Below are 20,860 nucleotides of genomic sequence, written 5' to 3'. Positions count from 1 at the left end.
TAACAACAGCCATATATAAAAAACCCTGTATCATACAGAGGCAGTTTTCATCTTAGGTCTTAGCTGACAACACCAGACATGCTAATCATATAAAGTAACATGAAGTTGCTAGCACAGAGAGAGCTATACTAATATCGTTAAAATTAAAGTAGCTATTTGTACGTTTTTCTATTGCTACATAGCTAACATTAGCCTTCTTACCAGTTTAGAGGAAACAATATCAGTTCAACATCAAACTTCCGTCCTTTATTTGCCAAGAGCTGCCCCCAGCTGTCCCCAGGAGAAACAAGGGCTTCTTGTCACTATCCGATACTGAGTCACTGTAGACCTCCAGTCTGCTCTGAAGAAGTAGCAGCTCAGAAGGCATGTTATAACCTTTTGTATTTTAAATACATTTTTGACAGATTTTCTGGACAAGCCTGATAAGTAAACAGCTTTTAATGCTAACGTTAGCTATGTAGCAATAGCAAAACTTACAAATAGCTCCTTCAATGTGCACATGCTGGGGTGCTAATCACATTTAGCTTTACAAGTTTTACAAGCTGCATCGAATAAGTGGAGTATTAAAAATACACATACATATAGTCTCTAACCAGGTGGTATCACTCTGACCACAGGTAAGGATGTATTGAACTGTACTCTGCCATCATCACCTGTGTTCATGTCTGCTGTATGTTGGACTATCCTGGAGCATCATCCTGCTGTGTTACCTGTACAATTTGGATTAAAAAACTGCAATAGAGTAAACATGAACACGAACAGCTGACCCCCACTGCCATCAAAGCGAGTTTCATGGATTTTTGTGAACTCAACTTATTACAAAGTTTCTAAAACACAGTTTCATTACAGGAAACGATGAGTTATTCTTGATTGTTTTAAATTAGATGCGGCTTAAATAAACACAAATGAAAGGATAATCAATTTATTTGAGCAAATCAACATTTTAAATGTAAGTAGTATGAACTGTAGCAGTGAGGGGCTTCTTATGCTTTAGACAAGATAATGATGACAATTAGTCAGAGTGGATACAGTCTTTTCCAGCAAACACAAGTCTAAATAATAATTAAAAATCTCGTCTAGATTCACACTTAGCACTCTGTCCTCTAATTCCTACTCTACTGGGTCTTGTGATCCCTGCTTATCCCAGAGGAACACCCCCACCACCCACCCTCAACCCCAACCCCAGTGGTGTGGTGGCCCCACAGGGCAGGCTGGTGGTCCTTGGCGAGTGTTTGTGAAAGGGTCCCAAGCTGCCCCACACCGTGGCAAATGAGGCGCGTGACTCATCAGACCAAACATGGGATTAGCTGGTAATGATCTGGCAAATGGTTTTGAAATTGTAATTATCTGCCCCTGTGCTGGATCTACAGGGAAAAGGGAAGAGATGGGAGGAGTGACGTGAGATAGAGAGAGAGAGAGAGAGAGAGAGAGAGAGAGAGAGAGAGGTGGAATACAAAAGAAGGCAAGAGAAGAACAGTGGTAGGATACAGCATAACAAACATCACACTGCTAGATGCACTAGTCACATCGGTGCAGAGCATTTATCTCTATGTGTAAAATTGACTTTAAAAACAGTCCCTCTGAGTGTGAGTGCAATGTCCAACAGAACTGAACTCAGTGTTTGTCTGTGTTCATGTTGCCATGTGATGGAACAAAAAAAAAAGTTGTTGCCGCCATCTGCAGGGAGCTGCATAGAAGAACATGTAGTGCTGCACGCTGTTGTTCAATGTAAACTTTATTGTAAAAAACAGTAGAAATTATTAATAATCAATATAGTATTTTACTTTCATATCTGTAGTTTATTGTGGTTTTATGATAATGAAAACTGATTGTTTTAATTACACTGTACATGTCCAAATAGGGACAAGAGTTAGCAAAAGCTATAAACTCTGTGCAACACATCAGTTTCAGGCTTTTTTATTGGAGCTATGAATTGCATTGAACTCCTCTAAGACTTAGAGGAGTTTTTTAGATACAAAGTTATTAACCTACAGAAATTACTGCTGACAATTTGAATGAGTGAACATAATACAGCCTGTAGAAATGGAAATATGTCAAGTAGCTCTGCTGTCTATAAAAAGTGACTCTGTCAAGGATGAATTAATTAATGAAATAATCAATCAATCAATCATGTGAATCCAGAAACCAGACCCTATTTGCTCTTTGAGTATAGGGTATTATTAGTAACACTATTAGCAAATGTGTGGAGAGTTGTGAAACTCTATCTGCGTGTATGTGTGTGTGTGTGTGTGTGTGCAAAAGAAACTGTAAATGTGTAATAAAGACTAAATAAACTTAATTGTGTACACACATCTTTATAGTTTCAGATTTATGTACACATTCATTTATTTGAGGCCAACTGCAAGTCTAATTTAGGAATTCCCTGCTGGCGTGGACCAGAAGTCCCTCCCTGGGTTTCCTGGTTGCTCCAGTTGCTATGACAGGTGACCTTCTGGTTGTAACTCCAAGCAGCTCAGGAGCAGTGGAGGTTTTGAACAGGGTACAATCAAATTCAACACCTCCAGCCTTCTGAAGGATTCCGGAAAAACTCCTTAGGAGGTAGAAGTTTGAAGACTTTGCAGATGGAGATCTTACATTCCCATGTAATCCCCCACCAGAGCTACATATGGAGCCCCTGGCGGCTCACAGAGACTAGCAGCAAACTATTGAGGCCGCTCACTGACCATCCAATCAGCAACCAACGCTTCTACTTCAGTCTGTGTAATTGTGCATACACCTTTTCATCTCAGGAAGAGCACAGGTGTAGTTGATAACATTAGTAGTGGCTGTGAGCCAGTTCCAGGGCTCTGTATTGCTACATTACAATAATGCGACCCTTATAAAAGATTTATGAATGGTTTATGACTAGTTTATTTATGACCTTGTGAGCACTTCATGAATCATTTATATACTGTTATAACACATTCGATACAAAGGCCATAAGTGACCTGTTACTTGCCAAATAGTGAGCCCACATTTCTCTGTACTGTTCAGCCTCATATCTCATTAGTTACTGAGCTTTCTTTGTTTTTTCCATCATTAGCATTTGTAGCTGCTGCTTCATCACGTTTGTTCAGTTACTAGTAGTTAACCACCATCAGCATCTTAGACAGATGTGCTCTCAGCAGCCGTCCTCATTATAATCACAGGAGATTAACATGGAGATGCTTTTTGCTGCTTGGTCTCTTCTTTACGACGTTAGCATTCCAGCTAGAACACAGGTGGGAACCTTCCTTTACCTGGTGAACTGTTCACCCATTCTTTGTCCCACTGTTCACATCTCTGTGATTCTCCCTCCATCATCTTCATGTTTCATTATCTCATTTTACAAACATTTATAAAAGGAGCCTTATTGTCAAGTGTAAAACACATAATTTACTATTATTTATAACTGGTAAAAGGACCCTAATTGCCAGTAAGATTAATGAGTAGTAAGCATTAACCTGATCTAACCAAATAGTGAGCCTGTATCAATGTATGAAAACTGTGTTATAACTTGTTTATTTATGATTTATAAAGTGCTAACAACCGAATTAATAACCTAATTATACATAATTTATAAATCCCTTATAAGGGTAGTCTTATTGTAAAGTGTTCGTAACCCCTTTCAGTTCATCAGCATTAAACATAAGCTCTGTCAGGTCCTGACTAGGTGCACATGTGCCTTTATTGTGAAGTCAGAGAGCTCTTGTCCTGGAATCCTCTTAGCAGATAAGCCTTTCAAAGGAAACCCTTGGGTTTCCATGATGGGAGTGAGAGGTGTGCTGCACTACACTGCACATGAATACTCCATCAAAGCTGTGTGAGACACCACATCTTCACTATGTCAGATGAAAACCAGAGAGATTCAGAGGAGGATGATGATGCTGACAGTGACTCAAGCGGAGGACGGAATGCTTCATTCTTCACTGTGTCTTTAAACAGGTTCATTTCAGGTGGGTTAGTAATACTTCACGTCAGTTTAAATGTAGCTGAGTGAAATACACTAATGATGCTCTGAACCATGTCTGTGAGCCGGCAGGCACAATACTATAACTATAGGGACTGTCACAACTGAGTGAAATGCAGCCCTTATCACCGTTATTATGTTTCTTGATAAAATATTGATAATGACAAAAACATGTTTTGATGAACACATCCAGAGGTGACGTCACTGTGCTGATGTTTTATAGCTTTTGTAAACACTAGTACCATTTGCTGATACGAACAGAGGAAATGGACAGGCAACGGAGGACGGTCGCAATGTGATGACGTGATTTGTTGACGATGTCGTCAGAATGTGCGACGGTTATTGTAGTCCTTACGGCGACAGGAGCTCAAACGCAGGAGTTAGCTCGCAATATCCACTAGACATCGAGCAACGGTTGAATTTGCTTGTTAATAATTTAATCAACACGGGAAATATTAACTTTTATCGAAATTTAACATGACGACGTATAATTGGCTGTTATAAGTACGGCTGTCAGAACGTTATTCTGGTTAGTCTAGCTAAGATTAGCCCTCTCGCTAAGCAGCATTGGTTAACACAGTTTAGAAAGTTATGTGTTACAACACGGGAGGAACTTGTAGCAATAGCAGCTAGCAGTCAGCGAGGCTACACTGCTGTCGTTCATGTGTTCACTGTGGTGAACTGCCGCTGTTTAAACAGGTTTTCTTCGAAACTGGGGCTGTCTGCGAAGCGTTCACGACATGTTGAACATCCCGACCCAGTCCTTCCCTGCGCCCAGCTCCCAGCAGAGGGTCTCACCGTCCGGCCAGTCCGGGAGGAGTAAGGTAACTGTAACTGTTGTTGTTGTTGTTGTTGTTGTTGTTGTTGTTGTTGTTGTTGTTGTCGTTCTTCTTCTTCTTCTTCTTCTTCTTCTTCTTCTTCTTCTTCTTCTCCTCCTCCTCCTCCTCCCTCTCCTTCTTCTTCTTGTTCTTCTCCTCCTCCTCCTCCTCCCTCTCCTTCTTCTTCTTGTTCTTCTCCTTTTTCTTTTCCTCCTCCTCCTTCTCCTCCTCGTCCTCCCTCTTGTTGTTCTCCTTCTTCTTCTTCTCTCCTCCTCCTCCTCCTCCCTCTCCTTCTTCTTCTTGTTCTTCTCCTCCTCCTCCTCCTCCCTCTCCTTCTTCTTCTTGTTCTTCTCCTTTTTCTTTTCCTCCTCCTCCTTCTCCTCCTCGTCCTCCCTCTTGTTGTTCTCCTTCTTCTTCTTCTCTTCCTCCTCCTCCTTCTTTTCCTCTTCTTATTCCTTGACGTTTAATGGCAGCTGACACCTATGTAGTTGCATTACTGCCTTGACCATGGTATCACTCCACTCACAGCAGCAACAGAACTCGATTTGATAACCTGACAGCACAGAGTTGATTGACATTTACAACCCATAATAATAGTTAAGGTCATCTATACTTCTTTCAGATTTCAGCCATTATTTCTTCAAGACATACTTATAAGCAACATTATAATGGGTATCACTTCAAAGTAAAAGCTACATAAATTACAGCAGTATCCTGCCGCCTGTGCAGACAATGAGTGTGCTGCCTTCACTCATGACCTCTCCAATCATCTGCTGCATGACTCTGCTCGAAACTGTGTAGGTGGCCTTAAAGCCTGGCCACAGTCTGATGGACTGGATCCGGTTTTCCAAGAGTGGCAAAGATCTGACAGGACTCAGAGGGCGCCTGATTGAAGTCACCCAGGAGGAGCTTCAGAAACACAATACCAGAGATGACTGCTGGACCTGCATTCGAGGTGAGTCTGCATGGTTTTACACTTCAAAGAAACAGATAAAGACATTGCGTGGCAGCTGTAGTATTCAGCTGATTTGAAGGATACTTGATGCCAGCTTAATGACACTTGACCCCACTCTCTTGAATAAAGTGGAATTTAGAGAGTTGTTTCCGGGCAGGATGACAACTGAACCCTCACAGACTTAAGTGTGTGCTTAGCAAAAGTGTGCAAGTGCAGGAGGTTATAAGGTACTTTTAAAATCACATTTTACATAAAGGCCAACATCTTTTTGGCCAGTAAAAGCTTAAGACTCATATAAGTACTGGATACATCTGCACTCCATCTCTTTTGATTTAACAGAGCTATTTAATCAAGTCAATTTATTTCATATACAACTAAGCTCAGTGCTTCACATTAAAACATGGAACATAAAACAATCATAAATACAATAATAACCTTTCAGGTGTACAGGTTACCACCATGTTTTTTAAAACTTCACACCTCCAGTTTGTAAAGCAGACTCTCTGTTTGTAAATTTTGATGATGTAATATCTTGTTAGCCTAGCTTAGATTAGCCTTCTTGCTAAAGCAGCATTGCTCAACATGGTTAAGAAAGTTATGTGTTACAACACGGCAAGAATTTGTTGTTGTGTTGTTCATGTGTTAATTGTGTTCATCATCTCTTGATCTCTAAAATGATGACATCATCAGGGTTATTTTCCCACGCTCTAGCACCACAGAACACATCACACAGCTGTTGTTAGTCTGAACTAATCTTTTTTGTTACAGTTTTTGTGCATAGTCTATCAGTTTCAAGGGACAAGAGTAACTGAACAAATGTACAACAACTAACCATAAAGGGTTTAATAATTCTGTTGCATTCATGCCATCATCAGTAAACTCAGGGAGTTGGTTCCACTGGAACTGTAGATGCTCAAGCCACAGCACCACCACCTCCACCCTGTATGACAGATGAGGTAGTGCGGCTCACAAGCTCTTCCTTATTCTCTTCATACTTCCATGGTACAGTTTCACCTGTCCACCACACTTCACTTCTCTGCTCTCGTAGTTTCTCTTTTCTTTCTCTCATAACTTTGATGAAGTGTAAGCCGATGACGTTACGCTAGTGTATTATTCTCTTGAGGAGATATTTTGACACCTGCAAACCCTAACCCTGAAAGGTGTTCCTGAACTGTTCTTCTGTTGTTGTTCTTCATCACCTCCTACACTGGTCTTCTGTGGTCCTCTAGTGAGGTGGAAGCTTCTGAGCTCACCAGTATGAGCACTGAACTGTTGTTTAAGATACATCTACACTCGTGTTCTATTTATTAAGACTCACTGTGTTGTAACAGTGGCTGAAAGTCATAGTGTTCTATATTCTTCCTTGTGTAAACAAATACAGTGCAAACTTAAAAAAAAACAAAACATATTGTACTATTTTCTAATGTTAAGAAATGACAGTGTTCTGTCTACACATTGATAATATGGCTTTATGTAGTGGAAAATAGTCATTTGACTTTACTGAATATTAAATAGGTTTATTTCCATCAGTGTGTATGCTGGAACCAGTTTCTGTCAGCAGAGGGCGCTGGACTGATTAACTGATGAACTGATTAGATTTTGGTGGTTAAAGGTCAAAGGTTAAAGGTCACAGAGACCTCAAAACACACTTTTGGCCATAACTCAAGAATTGATACGCTGATAAAATTTCACACAAATATCTAAGAGAATAAAATATTGAAGTGATGACATTTGATATCCAAAAGGTTAAAGGTCAGAGGTCAACTTCACTGTGACATCATAATGTTCTGGCCATTAATCACCGCTGTAACTCGATACTGACTTGGTGACACTGATCTTTGGAGCCCACCTTCACACTGCGGTGATTATACAGATCTTTTGTGCTGCAGTTTTCACTACATATATTGGGCTGACATGGATGTGAGGCGCTAACTCTGGCCCTCTCTCTGTGCTCAGGTATGGTGTACAACGTGACCCCCTACATGGACTACCACCCTGGTGGAGAGGAGGAGCTGATGAAGGCAGCTGGGATAGATGGCACTGAGCTGTTTGATCAGGTGTGGACAGTGATAAAGGAACCTCCATAGTTAAACTGGTCCAAGGTTAAAAGTCAGTTTAGTATAGTTTTTATAGTTGGTGTGATATTTTATGTTATTTTTTGGAAAGTCATGTTTAAGATCTGTCTTCTTGTAGCTTTTGTCTGTATTTTTTTCAAAATTCAAGTAGATGTTAGTGTCAGATTGGTAAAAGACAAAACTAAAACAAACTAAAGCATTGACTGTAACATGATCCTGAAAAAACTCAGCAGGACTAAAAACAAGCCCCTGGACTTTGGGACGACTGGAACATGTTTTATTTTGGTGGCCTTGAAGCTTGATGTTGTTCTGTGATCTGTTTAATTGTGGGCGGTTTATATATGTGTTGCTATGGTAGATTTTGTGTTTTGTGCACAGGTCCATCGATGGGTGAACTATGAGTCCATGTTGAAGGAGTGTCTGGTGGGCAGGATGGCCACTAAGGCCACCACAGCTATTAAAGGTACACACACACAACCACAGTTCCTCTGCATCAGTGTGCTCACATGCTGTGTGTTGATTCTGCTGCTTCACCTCAGTGTTCACCAGGTTATCATGTAGTTTGTCTTTGATCTGAATAAGCACTGTAGGTTTTAGCGATTTAACGACTCTATTGTTGAGAAGCATCTTCATTAAGCGTATGCTGATATGAAGATTGGAGACAGGACAGGATCCCTGGAGTCTAGACGCTGGTGGTGGTGGAGTAGAGTGAGCAGGTGTTTGATGGGAACCTTTGGACAAGTTTCCCTGGACATCCAGTGACTGATTGGCTCACGAACAAGGGCAGAAAAATCATTGGTCAGATATGGTGATGTTGGGATTGTGAATAGGGATATGACAGTGTGGGAAAGAGAAAGTGACAGAGAGAAATAGATCAGGAGGCAGAAAGGAAAGAGATGTCACTTACTGACCTCTCACCAAAGCTTCATTTAAACCCGTTCTGTTACATCAGAGGACCGAGAGTGTAACATCACTGTTTAATGACACTTTCAGAGTAGAAGTGAAGATGATGCTTTGCTGTTTATTAGTTGAAGCCATGGAAAAGAATTGAAACTATAACATAAGTGTTTAATCTAAATTTGTGTGAGATTGGGACCATTCATGAAAACCATTCAGATAAATTATCCACAGTTTAACCGCTGAGTTCATTTTTCAGTAACTGTGCCCACTAACGTTAAATTCATTCAGATTTACCAGCATCGTAAACCAGCAGCAAGCGAAGCGATGGAGACTCCCTACCTGTCCACCGTCTGTTCCTCCATTATTTATATTTATTTAGTCCGGAAGTGTCCACACATGAAAAATCAAAAGGGTTTCTTATAAAAATATTCCAAGTTATGAATATTCGTCATCCGAAGTTTGTTTACCCAAGATGTGGGGAACGTGTCGTTGCCATGGTAATTGCCAGCAAGCTGACCAATCAGAGCACACTGGGGAGGGAGGGAAGAGGGGGGCCTTAGAGAGCCCTGCACTCTAACAGAGCGTTTCAGACAGAGGGTGAAGAGAGTACAGTATAAAATGTACAGCAGAAGAAAAATAATGTCTTTTCAGAAAATTAGAGCATGTAAATTTAAGTAAGTTAGTTTTTTAGTCCACACCAAGAATGAAATGATGAACTCTAAAAATGGCCATAATAGGTCCTCTTTAAAATAAGTGCACTGCAGACAGAGTGCAGATCTATTTGCAGACAATGCAAACAACAGTGTTCAATAAATTTTCAGCATGTTATGTTGAGCAATTTTGTCTCTCATTGGTTAATCTTATTAAATTTTTGTATTTTAACAGATAAAAAAAAAAAATCGGCATCGGCCATTGAAAAACTCATACCGGTCGATCATTAACAGATATACTCTGATCTGCCACGACATTAAAACCAGTGACCTGTGACTTATGGGAAGCCAAATAATATAAGGAACTGTGTTTGCAAAAATATGACGTAAGAATGTACACTTGAGGCTGAGAGATATATCATGTGCCTTGATCACAGTCATGTATCTCTGTATGTATGAATCTCAGAAATGTTTAAATCATGTGTTCATGTTTGGCTTTAAATTCTCAGATATTCATTTTATCAGTATCAGTCGACCTGTAATTAAAAATACACATCTTCAACCTGTTGATATTTACTATTTGTGTCATAGGTTGCAGGTAAACATTGACAAGCTGTTGTGATGGAACAAAATGATCACTGTGACAAAGAAGCATCTTCCTTGTCAGAAAGTGTGAGGCTGTGAGGAGCTGGTCGATTGGTCCTGAACAAGGTCAAACTGCTCATTGAGTGTTTCTGCCTGAGCACTGACATCTCCTGACAGCTTCAGTGCACCTGAAGATCTCCCGAATGAACAGATATGAGTGATTCCTATGTGTTAATAAGATGCTGTTATTTCCAGTTCTTGATCAAATGTGCGTCACTCGTCACTCATTGATTTACAACTCTTACACGCTTGATAAAAGTTGGCCCTGATGCCGAAAATCTTTTTATGTTGTGTCCTGAACACTCAGACAACAAGGGAGAGATTTAAACAGATAAATGAACACAAGGATTTTTAAGCCCCTGCAGCTTCATTTTCATACAAAATTGAAATGAGTGAAATCAAGAAATCAATCTAAAGAATGATGGTTTACCTCAATACTGGTTGTCATCAAGTTTGTTTGAATGGACTACAACATGCAAAATAGTTGAATCAGTTTTTGTCTCAAGTTGTATAATACATGTCAGTTTTCTGTTTCTCTTCTCAGCCATCCTCCCTCCTCCACCACTGACCGGCCTTGCCCCTCCTACCTCAGCAGCTCCTCCCCGAGACAAAGACTCAACGCCTCGGTATCAAAGAAAACAAATATGATCCACACAAGTCAAAGTTTATCATCATTTATACATGAACAGTCACATGATTATCTGCTGTCTGTTGTTGATGCAGGTACGACTGGTTTCAGACTGATGTGACGGTTAATGTGGTCATTTACGCCAAAAGAAAGGTAACCGCTCGCACACACATCCATGAGGCATCCAGTCAGTGAGACCAAGTACACGAGACGAAGACAGAGATCACTCTTCACATGTTTCTCCCTGCTGCTCATCTGTACACAACCTCACTCAACCTTTCTCCCCACATGTGAAGGTGTGGAGCCTGTTTTCAGGTCTTCAGGTTGTCCCTCCGTCCGTCTCATTCTCGTGGACACAATATCTCAGTAACACTTTGACGGAACTTCTTCAAATTCGGCACAAACATTCACCTGGACTCAAAGTCGAACTGATTAGATCTTGGTGGTCAAAGGTCCAAGGTCAAGGTCAAGGTGACCTCTCAAATTGGTTTCTGATTGGATTTCAAAGGCCAAAGGTCAAGGTCACTGTGACCTCACAAAACACTTTTTAGCCATTACTCAAGACTTCACACGACAATTATGACAAAATTTCACACAAATGATTAATGTTAGATAAGACAAGGTAAGATAAGATAGATATTAGTCCTATGATAACATAATATATACATTAGATATTTACAATTGTGAGATTTACAATGTAGCAGCATATGAGGCACTAAGTCACTAATTGGCTAAATGTCAAAAAAAGATGACATGTTGTGTTTCCGGTCAGATCCCCAGCTCAGGCTGCACCGTCGTCGACCTGGAGGCCGGTGTTCTCCGACTGGAGGTCCTGCTGGGGAAAATGTCCTACATGATACATTTATGTGAGTAGAGATGTGGCTGTCTACATTTCATTTTTTTGTCCTCTACAACAACATGAGCGAGACACTGAGATGCATCACATGTAGTTTAGTCCCTCTCTCTCTTTTCTTTCTCCATAAATCCCTTTGTGAACTTTGTTTTGAAAGGTGCTATATGAGGAAGTAGAGCTGGCAGTCCACTAATCAGAGGGTTGGTGGTTCCATCCCCGGCTCCTCAAATCTGCATGTCCAAGTGACCTTGGGCTAATTGCCCCGTGATTAATACGGTCTGTCCTTCGACCCCCAAACTGGACAAGGGAAAACTCTCAGGAAGAGCAACAGAGGATGGAGAGACTTTCAATAGATGTTGTGTAGATTTACAATATGGACAATAAGGATGACAACATTATAGACTGTAAACATCAATGAAGAGTATGATTTGGGAGGACATTGACCAACAACCAAAACATATGTACAGAGAGAGAGAGAGAGAGAGAAAGAGAGAGAGAGAGAGAGAGAGCCTGGACTCTCATGTGCTTCACAGAATAAACAAATAGAGGTTTAGAGAGAGAGAGTAGTTTTCAGAAAGTTTACATTAATCTCTTGATAAAATGGAAATACTGTACATACGAGGTTTAATGGATTAATTAAGACAGAATTTTAGCTCTTACATACAGTAGGTGACAGAAGGTGGTGATGTCTTTCATGAGCTGATCAAACACAACAACAAGGTTCCTCTCTGTCATACTTTGAGAAATCACACAGTTGTTGTTGAGGGTTACTGTTACTCAACTACAACAGTTGCTCGTGTTCTCTCTGTTATTTCAACAGGAACAATGATGAACGATGATGTGCTGTTGCAGAACTGAGGCACATGTTTTAAACAAACATGAAAATCTGCTGTCCCTTTCAGATACTACACTAGACACAGTGACCAGAAAATTAGAAACGCCTGAGCACTGGAACCCGAGTCCTGTAAAAAACTATTGACACTGTGTCACAGAGCAGTTGGTTAAAGTCTTTTTTCATAGTATGCCTTTAGACAAGGTGATATACATAAGATTGTGTTGGTAAGACCAGAATTGTTTTCCTGCTCTTCCAGGTCTCACTGAGGACGTTGAGGGAACTGTTTCTGGTGAGAATCTTGACTTGAAAAACGTTTGAAAGATCAGAGTTGAAGTTCTTCGGCTTGTTCTCACTCTTTAATTCTCGTCACCAGTTCACACTGCGTTCTCAGTGGGAAAGATACAGCTCAGCATACGCAAGCAATCTAAAGGAAAATGGACCAGTCTCGGTCAACCACTGGAATTCCACAACACGTTTCTACGCCAAAAAGACAGAGGTGAGGTTAAAGAGGTCAAAGGAACAAGACTGCAGAGTTTCATCACATAACACTGGACATGTGCTTGTTTATTAACAACCCAATGAAAAGTCTCCATCACTGATCTCCTGGTTTCAGCTCCATACTATCGGGACTGTGTGTTGGTGTCGAAGACTGAGGTGAACCACGACACCCACGTGTTCAGACTGCAACTCCCACGTGGGACCGTCATGCATGTGCCTGTTGGAAAACACGTCTACCTCAAAGCCCTCATTCAAGGTAAGAAACACTGTTCAGTCACCCACTGAAATGAACTGTGCTGCATTACACAGAGAGGTATGGAGGACCAGGGATGTATAGGAAAAGTACACTCCTCCAGAGCCCAGATCGTAATCCAGTAGAGAAGCTGTGGACTGAGCTGTTCACACCAGACATCCTGAGAATCTGTCTGACTGAAGCAGCCCTCCAGCAGTTACTGAAGAGTTTAAGGTTCAACCACTTATTAAGTCCAGGGCTTCTTTTTCCTCCAACACTGAATGGTTATTTGGGAGTATGTAGCATTTCACCTCGTTACCTTGTTTCTTTATGTTTTTCTGCTAAAAACCTAGAAACACAGAAATTGGCAGGTGGTTCGCAATGTCCACTCGTCCCTGATTATTTTCATCTCTCAAGTCTGACTCTGCTCATAATTCTGAAAGTGAGCTGTGTTTTTCTTATTGTTTCTGTCACGTGCAGACACAGAGGTAGTGAGGCCATACACTCCAGTAGACCAGACCTTGGCAGCTGCCTCCCTCCGCTCCTCACAGGACTCAGACCTCTACCTCATGATCAAAGTCTATCCTGATGGAGTGTTCACCCAACATCTCAACAGCCTGCAGTCCGGTGAGTCACACAGTGTGTGTGTTTGTGTGTGATATAAGGAAAGAAGGAGGAGGATCATGTAGGAGCAGAGAGAGATTGAGGATCAGATGTGCATACACTGACTGAGCACTTTATGAGGAACACCTGTAGTTAAACCCGCAGTGTGTAACCTCTCCCTCTAGGGGTCTCTCAATCAAAACAATCAGAAAAGACGCCGTTGGGTGACGTCATGAAATAGCAGTAATAGTAATAGTTGTCTTCACCACAATTACCATAAGCTCCTCTCAGTTTGGATTCCTTTAGTGTCAGTGGTTCAGGAAGTCAAACAATTCTATTCTAAAAACACTGAATAAAGCCGTTTCACATTTAAAGTCAGTGTTTCACAGACACTCTTCAGTGACACAGGACAGGACGTCTCCAGCAGCTGGGAGCTGAGCTGTCTAACATTTCCTCAGCTTGTTTCTCTGATAACTTCAGATCCAGACGTCCGACGACTAAAATCCTTCATCTGGTTCAAATATAGAGCTGAAAACCACCAAGGTGTAAAAAGTGCATGTGGCTTAAAACTAGATAGAAGTCAATGTTGCGCTTCTGTCAGACAAACACACTGACACATGATCAGAGAAGATATGATGTCATTGACAGGCAACCAATGAAACGTTACCATGATTAAAATCACAGATTTCTCTGGTTTGAGAATTGATGGAAACATTTGTGATCATGTAAGAACACAACTCAACGACATATAGAACATACTGTAGGTCTAGTTATAGACATTTTAATTTGGAAAAGTTAAAGATGATAACTTTAAACTTTGTCTGAGAAAAGCTAAATTGTTGGACTATTTCTAAGAATATTATTAATGCAGCAGATTTTTTAATGAACTTCAAAGGAACTGGAACAGAGATGGGATGACAAATTAGATGCAGCCTTTAAATAAATATTGGATGTAGCTCGTCAGTGGGCCAGTAACTCATAATAATTGCTGCTGTATAACAAGTATTCACTCTCTCCTGGATGCAGTTATGTCAGGAATTAAAGAAAATATCAATATCATTGATGAAAAAAAATCTCTTCTTCCCTTTGTCACAACCAGGCAAGGACTCAGGACACAGATGCAGGATACAATAAACAGTTTTTAATTGTTTCTTCAGGGTGCCTCCAAGTGGAGAAATAAATGGGCTATCAAACCTAATTCTCACTACATAAGAGGCTATAAAAAAAAAAATAAAAAAAAAATAATCACTCCACTAAGGAGGAAAAACACAATGGATTATTAAACTACTATCTGTAAAATAAAAACTCTCCAGCAAACTGGAGGCTCTACTCTATATAAAAGATAAAAGGTAAGTAAACAAAAGATCACTCCTCACGGAGGAAACAAAAGGCTATGCAATCTTTAACTATGACACAAAACTAGGAAATAAACTTACAACTCAAAAACTCTCACTTGGAGGAAGAAGAACTCAAAACTTTCAGGAACGCTGTGACAAAGGACTGTGACGAAGAGCTGGGGTGAACGCAGACCAAACACACTGGCACAAGACAAAGGGAGACACAGACTATTTAAACACTGGGCAAGGGGACAGGTGAAAACACTCAGGGCAATCAGACTGAGACACATGAGGAAGGGCAAGTGATCTGAAACGAGAGGAGAGTTACTTTTCAAAATAAAACAGGAAATGACAGGACAAAACAAAACCAGGACAAGACAACCTCACCACGGTGTGACACCTTTGAACTTTATTTAATGTTTGCGTTAATACTCGTTGTTTCCTCTGAGTCATTACATTAATTATATGTTCTTGTTCACTTGTCTGCCGCTGCTCTCCAGGAGACCATGTATCCGTCAGTGGTCCGGAGGGGACGTTCACTGCCCGCCCCCTTCGTGATGTCACATACCTCTACCTGTTAGCAGCAGGCACAGGATTCACACCCATGGCTCGCCTCATCCACCTGGTTCTGCAGGACACTGACAGCATCAGGTAGGAACAGACTCAGAGCAGGAGGCAAAACACTGAACTCTACTTGTCCAAGTCCAACACATCTGTTAAATTCACTCTGTGTGTGTGTGTGTGTGTGTGTGTTTTCAGAAACATCAGGCTGCTGTTCTTTAACCGGCGGGAGGTGGACATTCTGTGGCGCTGCGAGCTGGACCAACTGGCTGCTAATAATGAGAGGTACTGTCTCAACCCCACCTGCATGTGTTAGTCATTACAGATTAAATGAATGAGATGGCGGAGTGTGTTAGGGAGAGCATGTGTGAGCTGTTGTGAATAGACCGTATTCACACGGCGGCCATTTTCCTCTGGCGTCACGCTGAGGGTGGGAAGTTTCTTTAAGCCACTTTAATGTCTCTGAGTAAATCCTGTGGGAGAATGGCAAGATGGTCGAAGAACTCAACTTACTTAACTTTCATTCGACCAAACTGATAAATGTGCAGATGAATTTGCGAGGATCCACAAAATAATTTGAAAATAAAGGAAGCAGCACTGTTGTGAAGTGAATGAGTGTTATTCTACTCATTTCTCACAGGTTACATGTTGCAAGGTCTTATTAAATGAAGCAGGTGACGTCACACACAGTTAAGTTTTGTTTTCAGTCAGAGTTGTGGACAGCAGCAGCGTCGTCAGAGCAAAGGTGTAAAAACCGGCCGTCATACAGGGTGTCCATCGTTTTCTCAGTTGTTGATCGATCGGGAAGCAGTGAAGTGAAGTGACAGCTATTTTTTCAGATTCCAGACGTTTATGTGAGTAACAACCTGGAACACAACAGAAACACATCGTCCTTTCAGTGACAGCAACAATCTGAGCTTCCCACCCTGAGAGGGACATCAGAGGAAAATGGCCACCGTGTGAATATGATCTATTGTTAAAAAAAGGAAAGCAGAAAGAGAATTCAGAGGAGGAAGCTGAGAGAACTTCCAGGCAGAGAGGGGGGGACTTTAAACACAGTCATTATGAAGTGGTGAGTGGTGCCAGTGAGGGGGGGTGAGGGGTGGAAGTGCTTATAAGACAACTATAAAAACATTGTTGAACTGGACGCTTGAAATTATTGTTCCAGCTTATACCCCCCTCTGAGTTTATACCCCCCTCTGAGTTTATACCCCCCTCTGAGTTTATACCCCCCTCTGAGTTTATTCCCCCCTCTGAGTTTATTCCCCCCTCTGAGTTTATACCCCCCTCTGAGTTTATTCCCCCCTCTGAGTTTATACCCCCCTCTGAGTTTATTCCCCCCTCTGAGTTTATTCCCCCCTCTGAGTTTATTCCCCCCTCTGAGTTTGTACCCCCCTCTGAGTTTATACCCCCCTGAACAGGTGTGAACAGGGTCTAAGACCAAGACTTTCACTGTATAATGATACAGCTTCACATAGGTTGAATCTGCAGTGACCAGATTAGATTGTTGAACATTGTTGCAGTGATGAAGTGAAGATAAACAGTCTGTTAAACACTGGTGAAAATGAAATATTTAAATCTGAAAACTTTAGTCACGTAAGGTTTGAACCGAACCTCAGAGAATTCTGTCTGTTATAATAGCGACAAACAGCTTTCTTAATTTTGGATGTAACCTCACATGTATATTTATGTCCACTGTCTCTGTGACCTGCTCTCACACACTGTTGTAAGCATGTCATTGTTTTCACACATTGATAGTATGTGACTTTATGTAATAGATGACAGTGCTGCAGGATGAGTGTACATCAGGCTTTAAGCTGATCCACAGTTTGACATCAGTGTGTTTGTATATATTCTAAGTGTGTGTGTGTGTGTGTGTGTGTGTGTGTTGTGTGTCAGGTTCCAGGTGGACTACGTCCTCTCAGAGCCCTGTGAGAGCTGGACTGGTAGGAGGGGTCGGGTGGATGAGTCCATGCTCCAGGATTTCCTCAACAGGCCGGACGGGTCCAGATGTTATGTGTGTGTGTGCGGCCCCTCTGCCTTCACTGAGCTAACTGTAGGGTGTGTAATATCATCCTACATTACCTGTACTGTCCTATATGTTATGGTGTTGACACCAGCAGACAGACAGGAGAAACAGTCTCTAAGATAACAGCCTGACCAAATCTGTACTGTCAATAATGATTGGTCATTGTACACAGTTATTAATTATGGGACAGTAAGAAAACTTGACACTGTTCCAAGATGGCAGCAGTTAACTCTGTTTATTTTTCTGATGACTAAAAGGAAGAATGACCACAACTACAACAACAAGTCACACATTGTAATAAAGCAGAATGTAAAAATCTGAGGTTGATCAGGTGACACTCTCTGCCCGTCTCTGTTTCCCACTGGCTCTAATGGAGCTAGGATTTAATCAGAGGTTCAGTATCTCAGATGCATCTCAATCACAGATGATCATTGTAAACCAATACTTCATTAATAAGTGATTACTACAGGACATGAAGCCCTGTTAATCATTGTAAGAACTGTAGAGTGCAGTGATGCTGAGGCCTGATTAATATATGTATTTATTTATTTACAAGGCTCTTCATCTTTGACCTTTTCATTTCTCTTTGTACCTGTTCTAATTGATTCTTGTCATCACATTATTTATTCATTATATTTGTGTTTGTTTTAATTGATGTTCTTTTATACCTGTATTTGTTTTTACTCAACATCATTGTAAATGAGGGCGTCAAGGGTTTAACTGAAGACATGTATACAGTATGTACAGTATCGGAGTGTGTTGACTTCCTGTTCTTTTTGTTCATGTCTCAGGTTGTTGAAGCAGCAGGGCTTCAGTGACGAGGAGCTCCACGCCTTCCAGGGCTGAGCAGCTTCACCCCCACCCAGCTCCACCCTGCAGAGACTCTGTTTGTCTGAGAGAGAGAGAGTGAGAGAGAGAGAGAGAGAAAGAATCCTTATTTAAAAACTTGTGTTTGTGAGACATGAAAGGAAAATCATATTTCTATGCACCGAGGAGCTGATGATGCGGACAGAGGACAGACAAACCCCCCAGGTCTGATCACAGTCACAGAGTCGTGTGGGTCAGTTTATCTGAGTCAGTGGATTTCATCAGAAGTGTGAGCTGAACCTTTGTGAAGGTGTCAAATAAAATAACAAGACAAAGAGAAACTGATGAGATTGTGTAAATGATGAAGTATGCAACAGCAGGGGAGACCCTGCAGATCCTCAATGTTCCTGTTACATGATGCCGCTGCAGGAGAATGAAACCGTGTTGGACCAGAACCACAGGTGATGACTCGGAGTTAAACCTGACCGGAGTCTGGACTCCGGTCAGGTTTAACTCATGACGTTCACCTTTACAAACAGCTGATCAGTTAAAGAGAAACTACACACAGACTGAAACCTGCTGCTGCCTCACACACACTGACATGAGACACTTACAGAACAATGTTACTGGTGCTGAGAACAGTCCAATCACACACTGACGTTACACTCTTGGTTGTCAGGCGGCCTGTTGCTGTGGTGACAGTTTAGTGTTAGTACTGTTAGTGATTGGCTGTTTATTTAAAGTAAAACTAAAACTTGTCCCGTCATTTAGTTTTTGATGAAAATGAATATTGAAAAAAGTCTCGTGAAGAATCAGTATCAGAACCAGCACCAGGAAATAACAGCAGGTAAATGCAGGAGGGACTGATGATGTCACAGGAAATAACCATGGCATTAACATGAAGTCGTGTAGCACTGGATCATATCAGTACCGCAGAGGAGGCGGAAATCTTCAGCGCACAGCTGCTGTTTATGCACCGAAAACTTCCTGTCATATTACGTCCATGAATAAGCACTGATACATTATCTGAGATATTATCAGTAAAACCTTGTCGACACTGCCAGGACAGAAATGTGTATTTCTTTTTTTTGTTTTTGTTATTTTTTGGCCTTATTGGGATAGGGACAGAGACAGATTGACAGGGAAGTTGGGGAGAGGGAGGGGATGACATGAAGCAAAGGGCCATGACTCAGACTCCGACCCATGGAGCGTGGAGTTCTGAGTTCGGTACTAAGTGCTGATGTGTGACTGAAAACGACTTGTGAGCCGACACTGTGACGTCATCATTCGTTTAACTTCACTCTGCACTTGATGAAGACTTAAACTTTCACTTGAAGGTCAGACTGTTCTTACTGTAATAAACACAACAGCATCAACAGCGTGTGTCTGATCATCATCACTGTCAGTCTGACGATGTGTTGTCATTCCTTTTTGTAAAGCTCTTTGTCAAGAAAAGTGCTATATAAATAAAGTTCATTATATGAAGGTTATTGATGAAATACACCTTTTTGCAGTTATTGATAACAGGAAGGTCATTTCTCATTAGGTTTCCAAACAGGATCGTCTGTGTAGCGTTTGTACAACGATCAAAAACAAATCCAGGTCCAGTATCAGGTCCAGCATTAGGTCTGGGGTCAGGTGTGAGGAGCAACAGGAGAAGCACTGCCAGAGCCCTACAACATGACCTCCAGCAGGCTCCTGGTGTGCATGTTTCTGACCAAACTGTCAGAAACAGAATGCATGAGGGTGGCATGAGGGCCCCACGTCCTCTAGTGGGACCTGTGCTCACAGCCCAGCACCAGCAGCTTGACTGGCATCGCCAGAGAACACCAGAATTCTCTTCACAGATGAGAGCAGGTTCACAATTAGCACATGTGACAGGTGTGAAAGAGTCTGGAGACGCCGTGGTGAACGTTGTGCTGCCTGTAACATCATGACCGGTTTGGCGACGGGTCAGTGATGGTCTGGGGAGACGTATCCTTGGAGGGTCGCACAGACCTCCATGTCTCAGCCAGCGGTACCCTGACTGCTGTTAGGTGATTGTCAGACCTGACGCTGGTGCAGTGGGCTCTGGGTTCTTCCTGGTGCAGGACAACGCCCAAATTATAAACAAATTATACAATGTACATCAGTAAAGATTTTCTACTTGAATAATTCGTTCATCAAGATCCGATGTGTGATTTAAGTGTTCACTATTTTCTTTGAGCAGTGTACAACCCCCACATTGTAAAATGAGCCTGTCTCTAAACGTTAATAGACTGTTACTTAGAAAAGGCTCAGAGCCTCCTCTCTTCTGATTGGCTCACCGACCTCTTGTTACTTGACCTCCAGAGAGAAGCCTGAGAGAGGAGATGTAAAACTACAGAGATGAACCACAAATGTATCTTCTTATGGATGGACACTTCAAATAAAACACAGGAGAAAAGCAAAATATGGAGCTTTAATACACAGATTAACTGGTTCCTGATGATAGAGGCTGTTTTTT

General features: G+C 41.5%; 1 protein-coding gene across 2 annotated transcripts; it reads left to right on the top strand.

The window, feature by feature from the left end:
- Positions 1-4,244: 4,244 nt before the first annotated feature.
- On the top strand, positions 4,245-19,865 carry LOC130172600 (cytochrome b5 reductase 4). 2 transcript variants are annotated; one of them, XR_008828301.1, is made up of 16 exons: positions 4,245-4,773; positions 5,569-5,722; positions 7,679-7,779; positions 8,176-8,260; positions 10,537-10,618; positions 10,716-10,773; positions 11,393-11,486; positions 12,565-12,597; positions 12,682-12,804; positions 12,922-13,062; positions 13,519-13,665; positions 15,479-15,629; positions 15,738-15,824; positions 17,439-17,600; positions 18,360-18,836; positions 18,883-19,865. XR_008828301.1 is itself a non-coding variant. In XM_056381422.1 (15 exons), exons 1-15 carry the CDS (start codon positions 4,690-4,692, stop codon positions 18,412-18,414), a joined length of 1,557 nt encoding a protein of 518 aa, XP_056237397.1. In that variant the 5' UTR covers positions 4,245-4,689; the 3' UTR covers positions 18,415-19,865. The 2 variants fall into 2 exon arrangements, 1 of the variants encoding a protein (XP_056237397.1); XM_056381422.1 differs by having other exon boundaries at positions 18,360-19,865.
- The last annotated feature ends 995 nt before the right edge of the window (positions 19,866-20,860 follow it).

This window comes from Seriola aureovittata, chromosome 7 (genome assembly GCF_021018895.1).
Source record: "Seriola aureovittata isolate HTS-2021-v1 ecotype China chromosome 7, ASM2101889v1, whole genome shotgun sequence".
NCBI classification, from domain to species: Eukaryota; Metazoa; Chordata; class Actinopteri; order Carangiformes; family Carangidae; genus Seriola; species Seriola aureovittata.
This window is presented reverse-complemented; position numbering and strand designations above follow the sequence as displayed.